This window comes from Haliaeetus leucocephalus, unplaced genomic scaffold (assembly GCF_000737465.1).
Source record: "Haliaeetus leucocephalus isolate CR32 unplaced genomic scaffold, Haliaeetus_leucocephalus-4.0 Scaffold339, whole genome shotgun sequence".
NCBI classification, from domain to species: Eukaryota; Metazoa; Chordata; class Aves; order Accipitriformes; family Accipitridae; genus Haliaeetus; species Haliaeetus leucocephalus.
The window spans coordinates 17,632,552-17,652,443 of record NW_010972775.1 but is presented as its reverse complement, the minus strand read 5'-3'; the positions used below and the strand labels follow the sequence as shown (position 1 = coordinate 17,652,443).

At 38.7% G+C, this 19,892-nt stretch overlaps 1 protein-coding gene across 2 annotated transcripts in view; it reads right to left on the bottom strand.

The window, feature by feature from the left end:
* The window catches only part of MCTP2 (multiple C2 domains, transmembrane 2), a 102,747-nt gene that overhangs the window by 12,423 nt on the left and 70,432 nt on the right, over positions 1-19,892 (bottom strand). The window contains exons 17-18 of one of the 2 annotated variants that reach the window (XM_010572015.1): positions 8,881-9,003; positions 5,964-6,005 (exon numbers count right to left, since the gene is read on the bottom strand). The exons of the other annotated variant lie outside the window; for it this stretch is intronic. Of the exons in view, the coding sequence (XP_010570317.1) occupies positions 5,964-6,005; positions 8,881-9,003 (165 nt within the window). The remainder of the gene's footprint in view (positions 1-5,963; positions 6,006-8,880; positions 9,004-19,892) is intronic. 2 annotated transcript variants of the gene reach the window in all.

Sequence of the window (19,892 nt, the reverse complement as noted above, 5' to 3'; positions counted from 1 at the left end):
ACACCATGCTGCAAATGTGCCTGCCTGGCTGTGGAAATTTAGCGAATCTGAGTGTACTTGAAATAATTACCAAATAGAGGAAATGCAACACATACAGGTCAATTTATGCTCTCAGTTAAAAAGGTGTGAAATCTGGAATAATTCCACCAGAGCCAATAGAATCACTTCAGATTGATATGAAGGAGAGCACCATCGGCCTTAAAAGGACACATTTTAACAGCAATGGCACATCATCCTACAGCTAAGGCTGGGGCAACACTGGCTAAAAGGCAGAAGATGACCACTTTACGCCTTGTTCAGCAATGCTTACACTTTCTTTGCTTATGTTAGACGAATTTCATCTGTGCAGAGGACTGGCAAAAGTCTCCTAAGCCCAAGCCAAGAAACAGTTACGTGGAGAGGCTTAGGCCATAACTCTGTTGCTTTCTCTCTGCACAGGCGTGAAATGCAGGGTGTTTAAGGGGCATTTTCTGTACTTGCTCACGTTTTCATAGACATGTAAAGTAACCCAAAGTCTGGTGGTATTGCTACAAGTTTTAAAGTAATACTGCTAGTCACAACAGAATAAAACACCATTCAGGTGAGGAACATGTGCGTAAGAAGCAACAAGAGAGAAGCCTGAATGGAGATAAAAAGTCATTAGTCATCTTTCATTTAAAAAAGGGAAGGGGAAAGAAAACAACTTCGGTCAAAATAAGTGCTTTCTCCTGGAAATACACGAGACCTAAGAACAATCGCATGGTGATTAGACTTAAACTACTGGATCATCATCTATAATCTAGGTAATGATCTTTAGCAATTTGGGGTACAGGAGAAAGACCTATTCACATATCTGACCAATTCAAAATAAATTTTAACAACATTTTAAATAGTTGGAATTTTTAAGGGACAAGAACTCCCTGAGGTTTATGTGCTCGGCCCAGTGACTTGCCTAGTGCTACGTAATATTTCTCCAGAGATTTAGAAAAGTTACAGTGTTGGCTTACCTACCTCCAGGGCAAGAGGGAGAATTTTAGATTGCCATAAGGCTGCTAAGGTTTCTATGTAAGGAGAGCCATACCACAGTCCCCAGTGTATCTAAAAGTCCTCTGCAAGTCCTTCCTTTCAACTCCTCTCTCCCATCCCTCCTAAACCTACAAATGCACGAGTTATGATGCTGAAGCAAGGATTGTGCCAATTTATGGGATGCCTATGGATAAAAGCAGTACTAAACAATGCTGCGGTGTAAATAAGAAATAACAGACCATATATCTTCCTGTTTCTTGTACACAGGAGGCTCCCAAGCAAAGAGCAAAGCACAACCAGAGCAACCCCTGCACTGTGTCTTAACCAGAAGTTGATTAGGTTAATAAGAAGCTTGGAGAAAACTTACAGAAGCTATAATTGTGTCTTAAGTGATACCTGGAAACCTGTATTACGCTTTAGTCAAGATGGTTGCAAGACCAGATGTTTATGTGCGCTTAGAAGTGTCCCACCCTCCAGCTTTGCAGTGAGCATAGCTCAGGCAAGTAGCAGAATCTGTCCCTTAGGCTTCTCCATCACTAATGTATTCATGGTCTGTGCTCATGAGGAAGCAGTGAGAGAGCAGCTACAAAGAGCCAACCGAAGGAAGAACAGCAATTTAAGGGAGACCACGTCTACACAAACATATACCTTGTGGGGTTTTTAGGACACGATCTTGCCCATAATTTTGTGGAGAAGGTGGGTGCTCCTTTTTAGTCTGCACTTACCCTGTGTATCATGGGGTATTTTCAAGTCTTTACCATCATTTCTCTTCAGCAATCTTAATGGGAGATGTTGAAATATTATATTGCAATTGTTGTATTGAAGAGAAAAAGAAAAACTAATGAAATTATTTATACTTCTAGGGAAGAAAACAATGAGATGATATTGTCTTGAATGACCTTTCCTAAGTATGGGGATATAGCATCTTACACAATAGACTCTTGGTTCATGTTTCAATTACTGACCTTTACTGTGGAGAAAATTAATGCAATTTTCATCGTAATCCACCCGTACAAATAAGATCCATACGGAAGGTTTCCACATGCTGAATCTAACTCAAATGGAAAATGTCAGCTGTTTGCTACTGGATGAATTTGACTTTAATTTGTTCAGCTGGAGTCTTTTTGAATTGTGTTCATGAAACTTTGTATATTTTTGGTACCTATTTTTGACAGAGAATTTCCTACATTAGAAACATTGGATTTTTCTTCTTTGGGGATTTTTTCCCACTTTTCTTTTTTCCAATACATGAGATACTAAACATTTCTTGGAAGTTGCCAAATAATTTGGCTTAAAGCCACAGTGTCATCTGATCCTTCCCTATTGCATCCCACTAGCCAAGCAGGGCTATGCTGGCTCACCACCGGATACAAACCCTCAAAGGAAAAAAACCAAAAAGCAGGAATTGTTGATTTAGTTTTGCCTCCGATTTTCTTTTGAATCAGTTACCAGACCTGGCAATAGTAGTAATTTAAGTTTTGTCTGTTTTGGAAGAGATGCAATCTTTTATCCAGACAACATAAGATCATGAGAAGACTCCAAGACTCTTTCCAGCCGGGTGCTATGATACACTCATTCAACAGGATAACTGCCTGCTCTTGAAGCTCTACAGTCATTGTCAAAAAAGAAAAAAAAAAAAGGAGAAAAAAAAAAAGTAAAATAAATAGAAATGGTCAACAATCAGACAACTTACACTAAGCTGCATGTAACTTGTCTATACCTTTACTGACAGGCAAAAGATATTTCGGTGATGTAATTTTAAAACAATCCTTATTCAGGCAGCCTGACAGACCCCAGAGCTGACACGATGCAGCCTGAACTCCATGTCCAAGATGGCACAAATCCGAGAAGGCATTCATCCACTGAACAAATTGTGCCAAAGGGACAGAGCTCTCTTATCTTTTACAGTCCTCCATGCTGGTATTTGGGGAGGGGAGAGGGGGAAAGAAAGGGGGAGCTGGCAATTAAGCCCTGTCATTTAAGACAGATAGTTTAGGTGGAGGGAGTTAATCTGCTCTTGGGTTTTTGAACTAAGTGTCTGTGTATTTATAATTTGTAAACAATTCATCTCTTAGAGGGTGTGTTACAATTCCCAGAAGCATGGTCTGTTATGTCTGACATGCAGCAGAACCCAGAAAGGCTATGTGTGCAAGTATTTTGGTACAGCATGATGATAGGAAGCAGAAACGGTGACCTCGTATACCACAACCCAACTAGCAGATTTCGACTTTAGGAGCTCTTGTATTAGGGAGGGGAAAAAAAAATACACAGACTTCTTTTAAAGTATAGTTGTCTGTTTAAATGTTGACATTGCCATGAGCTAATGTCATAAAATTACATTTTTCTTACACTCCCTAGAGAGCATTGGCCACCCTCAGACTTGGAAAAGTCACTTAGAATAACCCAATGTACTTAAAGATGCAAGTCATCAGAATGCAAGCATAGTCTATCACTGACGCAAAGGTTATATACTCAGGACAGGACAAAGACATTAAAGCAATGCTGCACAGCACTTGACATGGGACACATGTAGTGGCTGGCAATTCTCTCTCCTGGTAATTCTGTGTCAGAATTCCATAGGCCCATAACACTAGTATATCAATTAATAAAAGTTATGAATTATTATTGCTGTAATGTTGGGATATAAAGTGTTACCTTGATGAGAAAGCCTACTGGAGTTGTCTACTGTGAGTAGCTTTAGCCAATGCTGCCAGCTCTCCATTTCAAAGAGTCACTGTGCATGCATGAAATGGAGATAGAGGCAACGCTGGTTACAAAATGGTAGGGCCAAATCATCAGCAGCTCAACATTGACTCTCAAGAGTTTTCACAAACCTGCATAATTAGTTAAAAGAAACCACGAAAGAGAATGACAGTGAAGTTGTTTAGATGGGGGGGGTGGCAGGGGAAGTGTGTGGCAAAAATGCAGTGGTTAGATCCATAGTTAAGTGACCCAGCTGTATTTGTAGAGAGAACCAAAGTCACTGTGGTTAAATCTAGGGTAAATGTAACGTAGAATATTTTGGCTTTGCAGCAATGAATCTGTTGCACAGCACAGGAAACAGAGGATTAAATATGTATTTAATACATTTCTACTTTTTTTTCCCACCTCAGCACTTGCAAATGAAAAAGACGACTATTAAAAAACAAGAAAGTAAATGGGATTGGTTCCAGCGAATAAGTTACACCTTTAGGGATCACACGAATAAGATGCAGGGTCAATGTTTACATGTGTCTAGCCTCGGGTACCCACAAAATAGAAATTACAGACTTCTAGAGATACACATTATTCCTTTGAAAAAGATGCAACTTCCATTTAGCAATTTCTGATGAGTTCCAGACATTGGTCCACTTAGTTGACCAATTTTACGATGCAAAGAGTGAATTATAAATGAGAACATTTAAACAATTGTGTGTTGCAAGAAACCTGTAATTCATAGGATCATAGAATGGTTTGGGTTGGAAGGGACCTTAAAGATCACCTATTTCCAATCCCCCTGCCATGGACAGGGACATCTCCCACTAGACCAGGTTGCTCAAAGCCCCATCCAGCCTGGCCACTTGTCTGGGCAACCTGTTCCAGCGCCTCACCACCCTCACAGTAAAGAATTTCTTCCATATATCTAATCTAAATCTACCTTCTTTCAGTTTAAAACAGTTTAGAACTGCCCTTTGTTCTATCACTATATGCCCTTGTAAAAAGTCCCTTTCCAGCTTTTCTGCAGCATCCCTATAGGTACTGGCAGGCTGCTATAAGGTCTCCCTGGAGCCTCCTCTTCTCCAGGCTCTCTCAGCCTGTCCTCATAGGAGAGGTGCTCCAGCCCTCTGATCATCTTCAACTAGATTGTCTAAAATTCACTTTATAACTTTGACAGATTTCTGGTTGCTCATTAAAATACAACCACCACAGAAGAGCAGGTTAAATTTAAATAACTATTCCCATCAATTAGTCTGCTGAGCTTCAATTCTAGTGTCTGTGACTGAGAAGAGTTAAGGTGCACTTGCTAACTGTGGTATTGATTTAGTTCTCAATGATCAACAATTTCACTGTAACACTTTTAAAACATAGAATATTCAAGAAGAGTCTTATTAACTTTGCATGCAATTTGAAAGTTTCACATTGCCTTGTGAACATTTTCTTCCTAACAGCTAATGTTCCTTTGCATGCTGTTGCTCGTTAAATAATTCCTCACCTTTTAGCTTTTAAGTATTTATAGATTATCAGATCCTCCTTCACTTACTTATGTTTTTTCAAGCTGTATACATTAAGTTCTCTTAATCTTTCTTCAAATGTCATGCCCTCTAATCCTTTTATCATTTGTCACTGGTTTGATAAACTTGGAAAAAAAAAAATCCAATGAATTTTTCATAGTGAGAAGAATGAGTAAGTATGCTCCAATAAAAATAAAAAACAGGCCTTGCCAATTCCAATTCTTTCTACATTTCAGACGATGAACTAAAACCATTTTTTTCCCAGGCTCTGAAAGAAATGTTGAGAAAATTCTAACCAGTCCTCCACAAATCACACCAGTTCTGGCCTACATAAATGGAAATCCCGAATCATTTGGGGAAAGCCATTAGTACAGAATGTCATCCAACACTCAAAATGGAAGTGATGGAGGATTTTACATACTCATGCATGTCTTTGCACCTCATCCACCCATACACATACCTATAAATGCACATACATGAACATGTGCCTGTTATGATTTTAAACACTAACTGGGGACTGCTCAGATTCCATTAATGTTCAGAAGTCTCACGTAGGTAACACCGCTATGGAATGTTACATAAACCAATCTTTTCATACTTTCAAATTTGCCAATCAGCAAACTGGTAACAATTGTTTTCCCAGTTAATACAGATAATAAATGAAGATCTCATGGAGATAGAATGGTGGGGTTTTGCTCTCCTATGTTCCTTCTGATTCTAGCTAACACAATTGTGAGACATGCTTACCTTATCATCTTCATCCTCATCTTCATCCAAGCCCATAAGCTCCTGCAAAAGCAGATGTCCATATTACAAAACACTAAGCTTATTTTCCAGTGACAGCCAATATTCAAAAGCTTCTGATACTCCCACAACGTTTCATTATACAGTTTTCTCCCACTTCTATTGCAAGTCATCAAAAAACCTACCACTTTCACCTTTCAGAAATAACGTTTTGTATTCAAGGACTTCTTTTTTTTTTTTTTTTGTAATATCCTGAACAAAGCATGCAATACCCTATACAAATTTTAAGTCTAAATAAAGCATTAGTGGCTGTGTCCAGTAGTTTGAAGGCAACGAGCTTTCAAATTCATTGCTGACTTTTACTGTCTGTAAACAGCTTTGTTCTTAGTCTGACAAATGAACCAGCCGGTATGTCAAGGCTGAGGACTCTATACTCAACTTGTTCCATCCTCACTGCTACAATGACTGTTCCCTCCCTTTAGGGCCATTACTGAAACATTAGACTTCAGAAAATACATTAGTATGAACATAATCAATCTCACAAATCACAGTCAGATTTCTATGCAGCATTATTTGCTCCCTTTAACTGCTATGCTGACAGGTAGGGGAGAAAACAAAAGACTTGGCTAAAGCTTGAAATTAGGAGCACTTTGCTTTCAGTTCAGGTATTCAATAAGCTGAGCCTTTAACAGGGTCCTCCAAGTTTTTCTTGGTTACTTAATAGGTACATTTGAATCAGTGTACTACAAGTTTAAATACAGCAAACATGCAAAGAATGTGAAGACTCACAATCAAAAGATGTTTTGGATTTGGGTTTTGGGGGTGGATGTTGTTGTTTTGTTTTAGGGTTGTTGGGTTTTTTTCTTGGGTCCCCCTCCCCTCCCACCCCCCCGAAAAGTAGTTGCATCTAGTATGCAGAAGATACTGAGAGCTCAGATACCCACATTTACTCTTTGGCTCTCTGGAATACCCTGAGCGGCTGAATTAACACTGATTGTGGTTTACATTTCTATAGAAGCTCCCCATCTGTAAATCATAAACCATTTTGCCAATATTCACGAATTTAGCCTCCTGGCAACTGGATCATGCGTACAAGGTTAATACTGTTATTTCCATTTTATAGCACAGAAATCAGAGAGAATTTGGGGTCCACTTTTGCAAAGACTGTTGCTCGCATTCCTCTATGTACACGAAAAGTGCATGCTGGCACAGAAAAACCAAAGTGCATGTGCAGCCAAGGTCTGAAGAAGCAAAAAATAAATAAATGACTGTGTAAAAAGCATCGGTATTTTGAAGAAAACCTTTTCTCATATGCAGGACAGATGTGACTAGGGGTAGCACCTGATTGTCTATTTTTGACCTACAGATGGTTAGAATCATAGACACACATAAAAAAGAAATCAGGTAATATTAAAGGCATTTTGACTACTTGTTCCATATGATCCCAATCCTGCAAAGCACTTAGGCAGATGTGTAACTTTGCTTATGCAAAATGCACCCCTGAATTTTGCAGCATCGCATTGCTTACAGTTTGTGTATCAGGAAAAGGGCCAACTTTCTGATGGATCTTTCTTCAGTATTACTACAATTAACCTGTATTTTCAGATATAGCATTTCTGTAGTATCCACTTAAATGATGTACTGCTCAGTTTTGCTGACTTATGTGAGACTCCCCTCACTTGAACATGCAACAAATTCATGACAGGATGAGTGATGGGTGCTGAAAGGTATTCTCTGTGTATTTTTTTCTGGCTAAGTTACTATTTTATACCACCTTTTGCATTAAAAACAAAAACATCTGTTTGCCTGGGATTTTCTCACATGAGAAGTTCTCATTTTCCTGATGAATAAAGTAGTCACTGAAGACACACAATATCTTTTTACATTATTCTGGACTTGGGTGAAATTAGAGAAAAGCATTTCTTTTACCATTTGTTTTCAAATCAAGTCTATGTCCTAGTCTGGATAATGCAACTTTCCGTATTTTTAAACAATCCTTCCACTTGGGAACAGACGAAAACTGAACTAGGAGCAGCTTTTCTTGCTAAAACTAATAAACCAGCTATTGACTTTTTTCATTCTAGGATATTATTTCTTTGTATGGAATCCACTTGATTTGTTTGGGTAAAGGTATTCTTCATGAGTACAAATGTCAATTGTCTTTTTATCAAAATTTATAAGGAAGCTATAATTCAGCCTGTATTTCATTACTGTGCTTATTACACATTTAAAAGCAGAGTATTATGGACATCCATGAATTTGCTCTCATTTCTAACTGTAATTACCATTGTTATGTAAGTAAAGACAGTGGGCAACATCAAACAGCATTTCATACCCCAACAGTAGCACTTTGCCACACATGTTCTTATTATTTTTATATTTAAATCTTTTCAGAGTTCAAAAACTGAAGGCTACATTTCCGTGGAAAAAAAAAAAAAAAAGCATTTGTCATTTAAAAGTGAGGCGTGGGGGGGATGAATAAGGGCTTCTTAAAGTCTCGGATCACAGGACAAGGTTTAAAAACAACTAACTTCTCTTTCAGCTTCTATTGACTTTCCTGTTCTGTGAATCGTGAATCATCAGTGTGATGCAAAGCCTAAGAGCAGTAGGGGCACGGGTTTTAGGAACTTGTCACTTTGTAAGTCTTTCTTAATTTAATTTAGTTACAAACCTTTGTAGTTATTTAGTAAGTGAAATCCCCCTCCTACACACTCTTGTCGTCTTCTCCTACTACTCTGAATGGTTTATTGCTTGAATTGAATCATGAAAATTGAGAGGGTTGAGGTTTCTTCTTAGTAACTTCAAAATAAAAACGCTGTTTAGCTACACAACTAGCTTAATACCATTAAAATGCATGACGTTTTGCTCAAGGGCAAATTCAAGCTGGGGCTGCCAGAAACATTACTGCCACTTTACTTGCCTGGGCATCTTGCGTGTTGTTGACCTTCCCCGTTGTGACGAGGGAGAAGTTGTACGCAAAAAGCACCAGCAGAGCCAGGGGCACCATGTACAGTTCCACACTCCAGACAGTGACCACAAATACCTGGGAGAAAAAAAGCAGCAGAAGGGAACACATACAAGTGTTTAAAGAGAGAGATATTTAAGAAGGCCTTTCAGTCATTATCCCTATGTACATTCATCCTTGAATCTCTGTTAACCTCATTCATGTTATTTTTTTTGGCAAAGAAAATCCGCTCGCAAAGCATGCTCTCTTTCTATTCTGTTGGAATCCATTAGGCTGCCATTTGTTAGCTTCTCCTCCTCTATTTCTGGTGAAGTACAAGGCCACAACATAAGGGTAGTCCGAAGGCTTTATTCACTCCTTCCTGGGACCCCCTCAAGCCTGAAAGCCTTTTGTCCTTAGTGCTAGTGTATAACAGACCCACTTAAGAGGTAAACCTGCTCCACTTCATCAAACCCTAATTACCAGGGGGTCTTTCACAAGGCTAGAGGAGAGTTTCTTCTTCTTGTGCAACAGGAGCCACCCAGCTCCCTTGTCACTCCACAGGGGATGATCAGCAAATGCATCTTCACCGTTAACCCACCTATGTTCTCAGCATAGCAGCACAGGGAAAGGACCATCACCTTCCAGGAGGCAAGGCTCTAGATAGCATGTGCTGCATTATTTTGGAAAGGGATCCAGTAAGCCTAGACTCCAATCTCACAACCTTGCCATTTTTTAGCACAGCATATTCTGATTTCACTGGCCGCTTGGAGTCTTTCTGCCCAGAAATGGTATGAGTTCATGTGTTTGGAGTGGTATCTGACAAAATCCACTAATAGCAAAACCAGAAGCCAAATTTTGAAGTTCTGTTCTGCAAACTGGATTGGCAAACCACGTAACTAATGTGATGGGGATTTAAAAATTACTTAGGATTTTCAAAAAAAATTATACCAAGCCAAACTGCAGCCCTATCTTACAAGTACCAATGATACCTGAACGGACTGCAAACTTGGAGTGGTTGGCAATGCAAAGTTAATAAACTAAATCCAGAACTGCCATAAAATGCATGTTGTGATCCCATTTCCTTTTCTACTCACACATAGTGTTTCCAGGAGAACTGCCTAATGCTGGTAGAAACTTGAAGCTATTTTAAACAATCTCCTTTAAAGACAAGGCACAAACATATTTATCTGATTTTTCTTCCCCCAAAGAAACCTGGAATGATCAGAAATAAAAATCATGTTTTTAGAATAATACAGGTAGGTGAAAATGAGTCAGACCCAGTTAATATACCTCAAACTGCAACAAAGGGAAAACTCTATGGGTGACCAGAAAGCTAAATCTCTACCTCCCTTCATTCTTGGCCCGTCAGACGCTACATATAAAGGCAATGCTGGCACTTACAAAATGGGATATTTATGGCAATGTATTTTGTGTTATGGACCTGAAAGTCTAACCACACTGTACCAAAGAAGCACTTCCCACTGCATTTAGTGGGGTGAGAATTTATACCCCTACAAAACAGCAGCTGTTGTAACTTTTAAACAAAAAGACTTGTCTGACATCAGACAAATGGCCAGTTAATATCTACCGGGGCCAAACATAAACCAAGAAAAAATGACTGTATCCATAACCCTGCGCAAACAGCAGTTACATTTTCTAGATTGAACCTGATTTTATGTAAGCTGTTGCTATGCAAGGAATTAGACTGTTATCCTGTTCTTGGCATTTGTAGGCCAGTAAAACAATCTTTGAGATATATTCATTTATAAAGTGGGCTGACCTCCAGACAATATATCCCTATACTATTGATTTGCAGCATAGGATTTGGGTTTGATTTTTTTTTTCCTTTTTGATCCTGCTTTTCAACAAACTAAAAAATTAGAAGTGATAATGATTCCAACAGTCACATTTCATATGTAAGCAAGGTAGCAGAAACAGAAGAATCCTGGCCAAGAAGGTATGGTACTTGATCTGTCTTACAGGAGTCTTGCATGGCTTTGGTTAATGAAGACTTCAAAAACTGTGATATTCCAAGCTAAAAAGTCTTCCATAAATGAAAAGTTCTAAGCTGAAGAAGTTCCTCTGAAGCTAATCCAACTCCCTTGGATGAATCTCTACTTGCTTTGTAAGACAAAGTGAAGGTGATACCAGCTTCCGTCCTACCTCGAATGTCACTCTAAAGAACAAGGACCTGTTATTGTAGATATCTGTATAGGTATCTATCTCAGTTATATAGAGATAGATAAAAACAGACACACATATAAATATACATCTGATCCTTATGTAAACTCCTTCATGGAAATTCATACTGCCAGGTATTAATTTAAAACATTTGCTTCAGCCTGTTGGAGGAGGTCGCATTTACATCATCTCCCTGGGGTATTAGCAAACCCATTCTTCTCTTAACACAGCAAAAAGATTCCACCAGCAGTCAGCTAGGCAAAGTCCTACAGGAGTCAATGAAGCTCTTGAAGAACCTCTCTTCATTCATTCAATTGCAGGACTTGAACCAATTTTAGTGCATCTGTCACCATCCTATATGAACATCACTCTGCTCAGTTGCAAGTATAATACAACCTTGCAATCACAGGTCATTTAGGCAAGATACAAAATCAAGACCTTGGTGATTTTAGATCCAACAGTACATTTTGTGTATCATTAAGTTTCAGACCTTAAATAAAACTTAAAACTTAATTACAAAAATCTCACTGTAGTCTCAATTGATAGCTGAGGCATACTGTCGCTTCCTTCCTAATGCTGACTGATTAATCCGTTGCTGAGTTATAACTCCGGCAGAGATGCTTTGATAGAGCTCCCACATCTCCTTAAGAAGACTTGCTTTACAGCTACAGCCGCAGTAAAGGGAACTTTCCTTACTGTGACACAATGCAGACACAAGACAAATTGATTTAGCTATTCAGAAATTATTTAGCCTTGGAGGTATGGGAAATGATTGCTGTGAATGTACAGTACATAATAAAAGTTCAGAGGGTGTTTATAAAGCGAATAGAAATATTTCTGCATTCTAACAGCCTTTTGAGTCGTCTGCAGCACCAGTTTTCAAAGCAGTTCCCAAACAGGCCCGTGTCCTATTTTATCAACTCTCATGCAGGTCCCTGACATTGACTACAGCATCAGCAGCCCTGTGATATAGACACCCACTCCTCAAATTACAAGGTTCTGAATCATGCATGTTTTTATTTTCTCCCCAGTGATACCTAATGCCTGGGAGAAGCTCCTGCACTACCCTCCCCAAATTATTTTCTTAGCAATACTTTTTGCCACAACTCAAGAACGGTTCAGCCGCGCATGTATATAATGGCTACTGCAAGGAACAATATCTTTCTGATTTCTTGTAATCCCCAATCTGTCTTTTGCCTAATACATAGACAGGTAAGGGAAGTCATTAACATGTTCAGATCACTTGCTCAATAACACAGAAGTCAAGGACAGAAACCATACTTTTTTCGATGTTTCACATCATCATTAGACCAAGTTCTGTCAGACATAATCCATTACATCATTGATACCTTTTCTACTGGGCTTCATACTGTGCATGAGAGAAGCTAAAAGGACAGTAGCCAACTTCTAAAATAAAAGTCAAACAAGTGGGAGCTAGCTTTCTGCATTACTTCTTTTAATGCAATTTGAGAGTATAAAAGCCTATTATAGAACTGAGCAATTTAATTCACAGCATTATAAAACAATGATCAAAATAGAAACAGAAATGGGATAGACATGTCTAGAGGGAAAAAAAAAAAAAAAAAGATCTCTTGAAACTAATATTTAGACTAGACTTCTACCTAGAAGAGAATGGCAATATCACAGCCTTGGAGAAAGGACCACTTGATTTCAGCTGATTAATGTGTTGCTATTTCAAAGGGCCTAATAACTACAAGTTAAAGCTCTGGAGGTTTGGAAGCTGTTTCATCTGAAAATCATTGAAGAGGGGTCCAACTGTTCCTGTCAAGAAGCATGGAGTTTGAACAACCATGAGAGTGGCCCTTTTGACAGCAGTACAAAAGATGAGAGAAGGCAGTCTCAACTGAAAGTAAAAACAAACCCTTAGAAACACGTTTCAAATCTGGTTTTTCTGCCCCTCTGGTTCCAATTTAGGATCTGACTATTAAGAACAGATTTTAGACGGGTGTCTACTAAAGTATGCCCATAAAACATTTGTCACCAGCAAACCCACAGTCATGGGATAGAACAGTTTTAAGAGGTTTAGAAGCCTAATATTTTCTGTGTAATTTTTCTACACAGTAATTATAATTTTTTTAACACTAAAAAGCAGGCTCTTTTTGACCTGCTAAGTCTTTGTGGAGAAGTAAGATACTGTGTTGTGTGACAGAATAATTCCTGGAAAACAACAGTGATGGGAGAAGTAAAGGGATACAGTCCATCAGATGGAAAAAATAAAAGTGAAAGGAGATTAAATGCATGCAAGGAACCTATGGTAAAAGGTTATTTTCTCAGCCAGCGTAGGCTCCAATGCTAATGAAATGCCTCATCAGCAGAGCTGTGAAAAATATTATTTGAAACTCCAAGTTTCAAAACCACACACAATTTAACCAAACTCTAAACTACTAACAGCTTTGTCAAAAGTTTCCTTGCAATTTATAAGGACGGTCCGTGCAATTCACGAAGCCAGGAGAAAAACTTGAGCTGATACTGCTGTGAATGTCCATGTTTTGCACTAAACCAAAACACTGACTTTGATCTGAGACACAAAGATGTGCTCCCCTTTATTTACAGGGGAGAGGAATTACATATTTTTAACTTATATCTCTGGGTTATGTAGTCTCAAGTTGCCATGTATGCACAAATGGACTCTATAAAAAAGAAGAAATTTCTGCAGCTAAATATTCAGGGACAAACTCTCTAGCATTTTTTTTTAAAGCTTTCAGTCCCTCTGCCCCAAACAAAATACAGGATATTAGCCAATAATGTAAGATACTGGCTCCCCAAAAGGGCACTCGAATCCCTTGGAGGCAATAAGCCTGTCGACAACAAATTATTTCTGACAGATACTTATTCCTGCCCTTAGAAAGGGAGAGTAAAAGAGTAGAGGAGAGAATGAACACACTCACATAGAGCAGTACATTTGTGCATATGTGTATATATATCTGTATAAATGGAGGCATCTCTTCCAGATACGGGCAATATGGATGCATGAACACGATGGTGCTGAGCCCACACTAACAAAAATCAGGGTACACGGTGTGGGCTTAGCCTGATGTGAGTGCAGTAACAAGGCTTGTGCTCTTGGGCTGGCTTGTGCCTTGGACTAGTGAGAATATTAAAAAAAGAAGCCTATTAAAATTATGGAAATTAGTCTAATACAGCCCCACCTCAGGGCATGGCAAATAAAGGTTGAGGCAGTCACGTAGCATGTATTTCCTACTAAAGGCCCTTTCCCTAAGATTTTTTTTTTTCTTTTTTAAGAACAGATCCTCTTCCATAGATAGATGCATTCCATAATGGCTCTTACTAATACTCTCCTTCCCGCATCCATATGATGCTCTCTCACCGTGCCATGGCCAGCTGAGAGTGCTCCTGTGCCACTTCATAACCACCAAGCTGGAGCTCAAGGAGGGGTCGGTTGTGAGCAGAGTTGCTCCCTCATTGCGATGCAGTAACAAAAAATGTGGCAGGAAGAGAAATTATACTTAAATAAACCAGCACTGTCAGAAGAAACCCATTTACTTTAGATTCAATTTGCTTTTTCGTGTCCCCAGCAAAAGAACGCAGAGCATCTCAACAGCAATATGAAACGTGCATTGTATTGAACGGTGATGACCAAAATCAAAAATGACCTGAAGGAATAGAGGTCTTTAAATATTTATGCCACATTACAAATTATCTCTGCATTGCTCCACACAACAGCGTACAACTTACTAATTTTTTTAAGGGCATATCACAGGCAAAAAGCTTAGCTCTTCTACACAAGTGCTCTGTTGCAAGTGCAAAGACAATTGGACTCTAAAAACAGACACACCGAAAAAATCCATCTAAACACCCCAAAGCCGAAGCAAAACATCAAATTGTGCCCCAAAATAACTCAGTCTGTATTACAGGCATGACGGTGCAGCATTGACAAATAGGAATAAAAGATATGTTTGTACAATTTGCTACCATGTAGATCTACCTGATTTTTTTTCAGAAGATGCTTTGGGTAACCGAAAAAACGTGGCCAGGCGTACCCACCTCAGTTGCCTCAGTTGTCTGTGTAGGCTAAATGACACAGCTGCAAAGCCATGCCCTGCTGCCGTACCCACATGTCCCATCTCTGCTTGTCCCAGCTGCAGCTTGCTGAGAAAGTGGCCCAGGGTGACATTAAGGGGGGGAAAACCCAACCCGTGCTTGACAATTTACATTACTTGTGAGGATGCAACAAGGAAAAGGAGCGATAGAATAAAGCCTTCAAAGAACAGGAACTGTGGTCATCAGGGCCACAATTTTAACGCCAGTCTGAATGTCCAAAAGAAAAGAAAAAGCCCAATGTCCCCCACTCCCAACAAAATAAGACATAAAACAATCAACGAAAAAATCGCTGAAGAACATACGAAAAATCTCATACTGTTTAAGTCAATATGTGTTAGGGCCTTTTTATCACTGGTTTAGACTCTTCAGGGGGGTCTCATTTTCTTTGCTGCTGCTAGGGAGTAGAAACTCATTTGTGTTTTAAGTGAAAGCTGTAATTCATGTGCAATCACAGGACTCTAAGAAATGGCACTGTAAGAAAAAGCATGTTATTCTGCAAAAGTCAGAGCGAAATCAGAAAAGTTGACAATATTACAGTCTGTTCTGCCCCATCCTCTTGGGACACTGTCATCGGTAACTTCATCAGGGAAGGCTGGGATGCTATGCTTAAGACTGCAAACACTTACAAAACATCTGCACTCTGATCCTGAATTACTTTTGTCATTAACATGTTCAATGGATCTATTTATTCATAACAATGTCTGGAATCAGAAAGAGATAAACAACAAGAAAATAAAATCAAACTAAGTAAAAAGTGAGGGTTTTCCTTTATTTTGGTTATTTTGGTTACATTAATGAGATTAGCCAGCCTAGGAAATTAAAACCAAGATCCTTAGAGATCTTTCTTTAATGAGGGGTCAGGGAAGAGCCTCTTGGTTCAAGTTTATTTCACTGAACTTATGGCCTGTTAAGTTTATATGTAAGTTAAGATATATACATTGCATTCCAGCTATTGGAAGATTGTCAAATTGGTCCGCGTGGATGATAATTTTCAACCCAAAAGGGTGTGTGTCTGGGGTTGTCGTCTTTGTCCTTTAAGACACATACGTTCAGACCCCAAAGCCTAACAGCCCACCACATGTCTAATGGGGTGTCTCTATACAGTTTTCTGGTGGCTGCTACTTCTTCTTTATCCCTAACCCCAAAAGAGGTTAATCAAAACAAAACCAACTACAACAACACAAGTTTTGGGTTCTATATTTATGTACGTACAACAGTTTTAGGGTAAAAGATTTCAAATCCTTTTAGGCTGCAGACACTGAAGAAATAGCTGTTTGCTGGCATGCTGACTGGTCTAATTTTTCCCTCATGTTTTTATCTAACATATTTTACATTTCCTGTGCCAAGTAAAATACAGTTAAGACCCTCAAGCTATAAAGCTTAAAATTGAAAAAACAGGGGAAAAAATATTACAACAGTTTTCTATCTTTTGGGGTAATCTGCTGGGAGTAGGTCAGGGGAATAAATCTGCATGTTATTTCTAAAGGGGTAACTATCACAGACAAAGGCTATGGGGGAAGATCCTAAAACAAAGGGGGGGTGGCATGCCAAAAAAAAATTTTAAAAATCTGTTGTTTTATATTGTAGCTAAATTAAATGGTCATTTTTATCTCTAATGTTTTGGTTGTTTATCAGCAGGGTTATAGTTTTGGAATTACTCTCATACAGAAAGTTATGATCTATTTGCAGAGAAGGCAGGCATTATGCAAGTTAAAAGCCTGATCTTATAGTAAATAATTCTTCCAAAAAGTGTCAGAAAAAAATATCTGTGCTATTAAAAGGAGGCAAAAATGTAGGTTAATTTTATTTATTCTGGATAAGGTGAACACCTTAAAAGGGTCATGAAAAAATTTATCATTGGCTATGCTTATAAATGTCCACTTACTTTGGAGATATATTTGTTAACATTGTGAGAAACAGTAGCAGTGAGGGTCAGATGGTGACGTAATTGTACAGCGAGTAGGAAGACTATTTGGTGGAAGCGTTCTTTAACTTTGGGCCCTCAACAGAGGGTTACAATTGGTAGCAAATGGGAGGCATAAACGATATGTTTAAACTACTTTAATGACTTCCTCCTTCACGTTCATAGTGTATATTAGAGCTATGTGAGTAAAGGAAAACGGGCTCTCTAATAAAGCAAGTATGTTTGATTAGACTTAATTCAGTATTCGGTAGCAGGAGGATCGCACATAAGGTTACTTTCCTAGCAGTCTCTAGCTATGGCATGAAAAAATAAATTAAAAATCAGGTTGCAGTAAACCCACCAAAATGAGAAATAGATGCTTGTACACACTAACACTGCAAAACTGTCCATTACACCCTTTTCCAAAACCTCCGGTCCTAAAGAAATGTTTCCAGACTAAAAAAAAGCAGAAGGGGCAAAAAAATTAAATTAAAAAAAAATTAAAATAAAAAAAATCCTAGTGAACCCAGATCACAAAACCAGAAATCTAAAACCACCTATGAAGCGCATATAAACCAGTAAGATGACATCCTTTAAGGCAAAGAACTTCAGATTAGTCTCTTTCCTTACGCTGTACATGGGATTCCCTACCAGAGCCCTGTGCCGGAGCCCAGAAGGTCTCTTTATCTACCTGAGACCCATTTCCCACAGTCAAGAGGAGAGCAAAAATTGCAATTGAACCCCAGCCCTCCCCACACCTGACACACACAGTGGACACCAAGAACAGTGAGAGTGATTACAACACACTTAAACACAATTTCAGCAGGTTCATAATCTGCAGTGTGACAAAATTGCTGCATTACAGAACAAATGCACGAAGATGACTGGGAGACTCGCTGTAATTGTACCATAAATATGTTACTATTGTAAGCTAGCTACAACAGCAGCAACACAAAAAAATCCTAAGTATTGCCAGCATGACTATGTAATAGAGATTTTCCACTAGCAGACCTATAGCATCTTGCTTTCCAAAATACAGAACAATCTAAAAAAAAAGTTGCAAGACTCTCGCAATTTCAGGCAGCTGTTCGAGTAAAACTAAAGCCAGAAGATTGTTTATTTTAATAAAGCTATTATATGTGCAGCTCCAAATTAGGAATGGCAGGAGACTAGGGGATGCCTAAACCATCACCACCTGTTTGCCCTGAAAATCAATTAAAGTCACACTATCACAGCAATCCCTTCTTAGCTAATAAAAGTTATACAGCTTCAACATGCAACTTTAGGTGCTTTGTGGGAATGTGCCTGAAATCTAAATCCTTAGTCTCACATTACTTTGATACTAAACACAACTCTGAACTAACCACTGTAAACCTTGCCTTTTGGGGGTTAGGGAAGGTGTTAAGGAAAAAGAGATCCCAAACTGCTGTTTTGATGCAGTGGATTGAACTAATATTCAGTAAATTCTAACAATCCGGCCAAGAACATTATATAGAGTTTTAAGTAGGAAAAACTGAAGTCCTTTATGACACATGCCTGTTCAACATATTCTGTGCTGCAGAACAGATCCAACTTTACAAGTTGAAAGCAAGGGCAGTAGAGACATCCCAAGTGTTTTAGTAATTAAACGAATATGCATAATGAACCATATGCCCAAAGGGCCTGTTCTTCATGTGGGCCAGATTTTTGTTTGAATTTTTAATTTTTATATACAGATGAAACATTTCATGTAATATAGCAACAGTGCAAAGGAACATGCTATGCAGGAAGGGAAGGAGGAACTACCCACGTGAGAACGATCAGAATACACTTGATGAATTCTGCTCCTCAATTTCCGATTCAGAGCCAAGAGGGCTTTTTTTAAAGGAAAAAAAAAAGAAAAAAAAAATTCCTTTTCTGCTTTGAACAGCTGTATTAGTCATCTGCTCAGAGTCTAGAAAAGGGGCATTAAATATATGTATATTTATATAGGTCATATTTATACATTTATATGTGTGAAATGGATTGTATACACCAACAACATTTAGATGCTGCAAGACTAGCAAAAACACAGACACTATCTCAGATTAAAAAGCTTCTGATCCACCAGAAAAAATAATTACAGGACAGCTCTCTGTTCGGCAGGACCTGTTGTGTTGCATGAGCTGCAGGGAAACAGGGCACGCTCACATCTGTTTGTGAAACAGGAATGGTCATTTTTAAAAAGATGGGTCAAATTCCACTCTCGTTACAATAATGTTACCCTACTGTCAACGTTAGGATACCATGGCCTTGTTGCAGAAACATTAAGTCTTCCAAATTCTCTCAGGGTTGAACTGTGCCTCTCCTTTCTCAATAACATTCACCCTTTTTCATCTCTTGCTCTTAAAGTGCTTTTCCAAGCAAAGGAAGCATCCTTTGCAAACATAAGCCACTACAACAGGTTAGTCTTCTAAACCAGTAAAAAAACTATTTGGTGCTTCAAAGTGATTTTCAAATAGCTAGATTACACAATAACAATCTGGTTCTTTTAAGTGGTTCTGATCCATTGGACAAATTTCTATTTTGCTTTGTAAAACCAGTGACAGGGTCAGGTACTTGCCAGTGTGGATATGCTGGTTAAGCAGCATAAAAACTTTCCTGCACGAGCTTTACCAGATTTCTGAGTCATTTTTTTTGTCCATGATTTAGGCTCTGTGAACCAAATCCTTGTCAGACTTAGCGAGGGAAAGGAAAATTTGGGGGTAAATAGCAAGGAGTGCCTCACAGTAGCTCAGACTTAGCGCTGCCCTTAGATAAATAAGCAGTACGACATCCAACAGCAGTGCCTGTTACATGC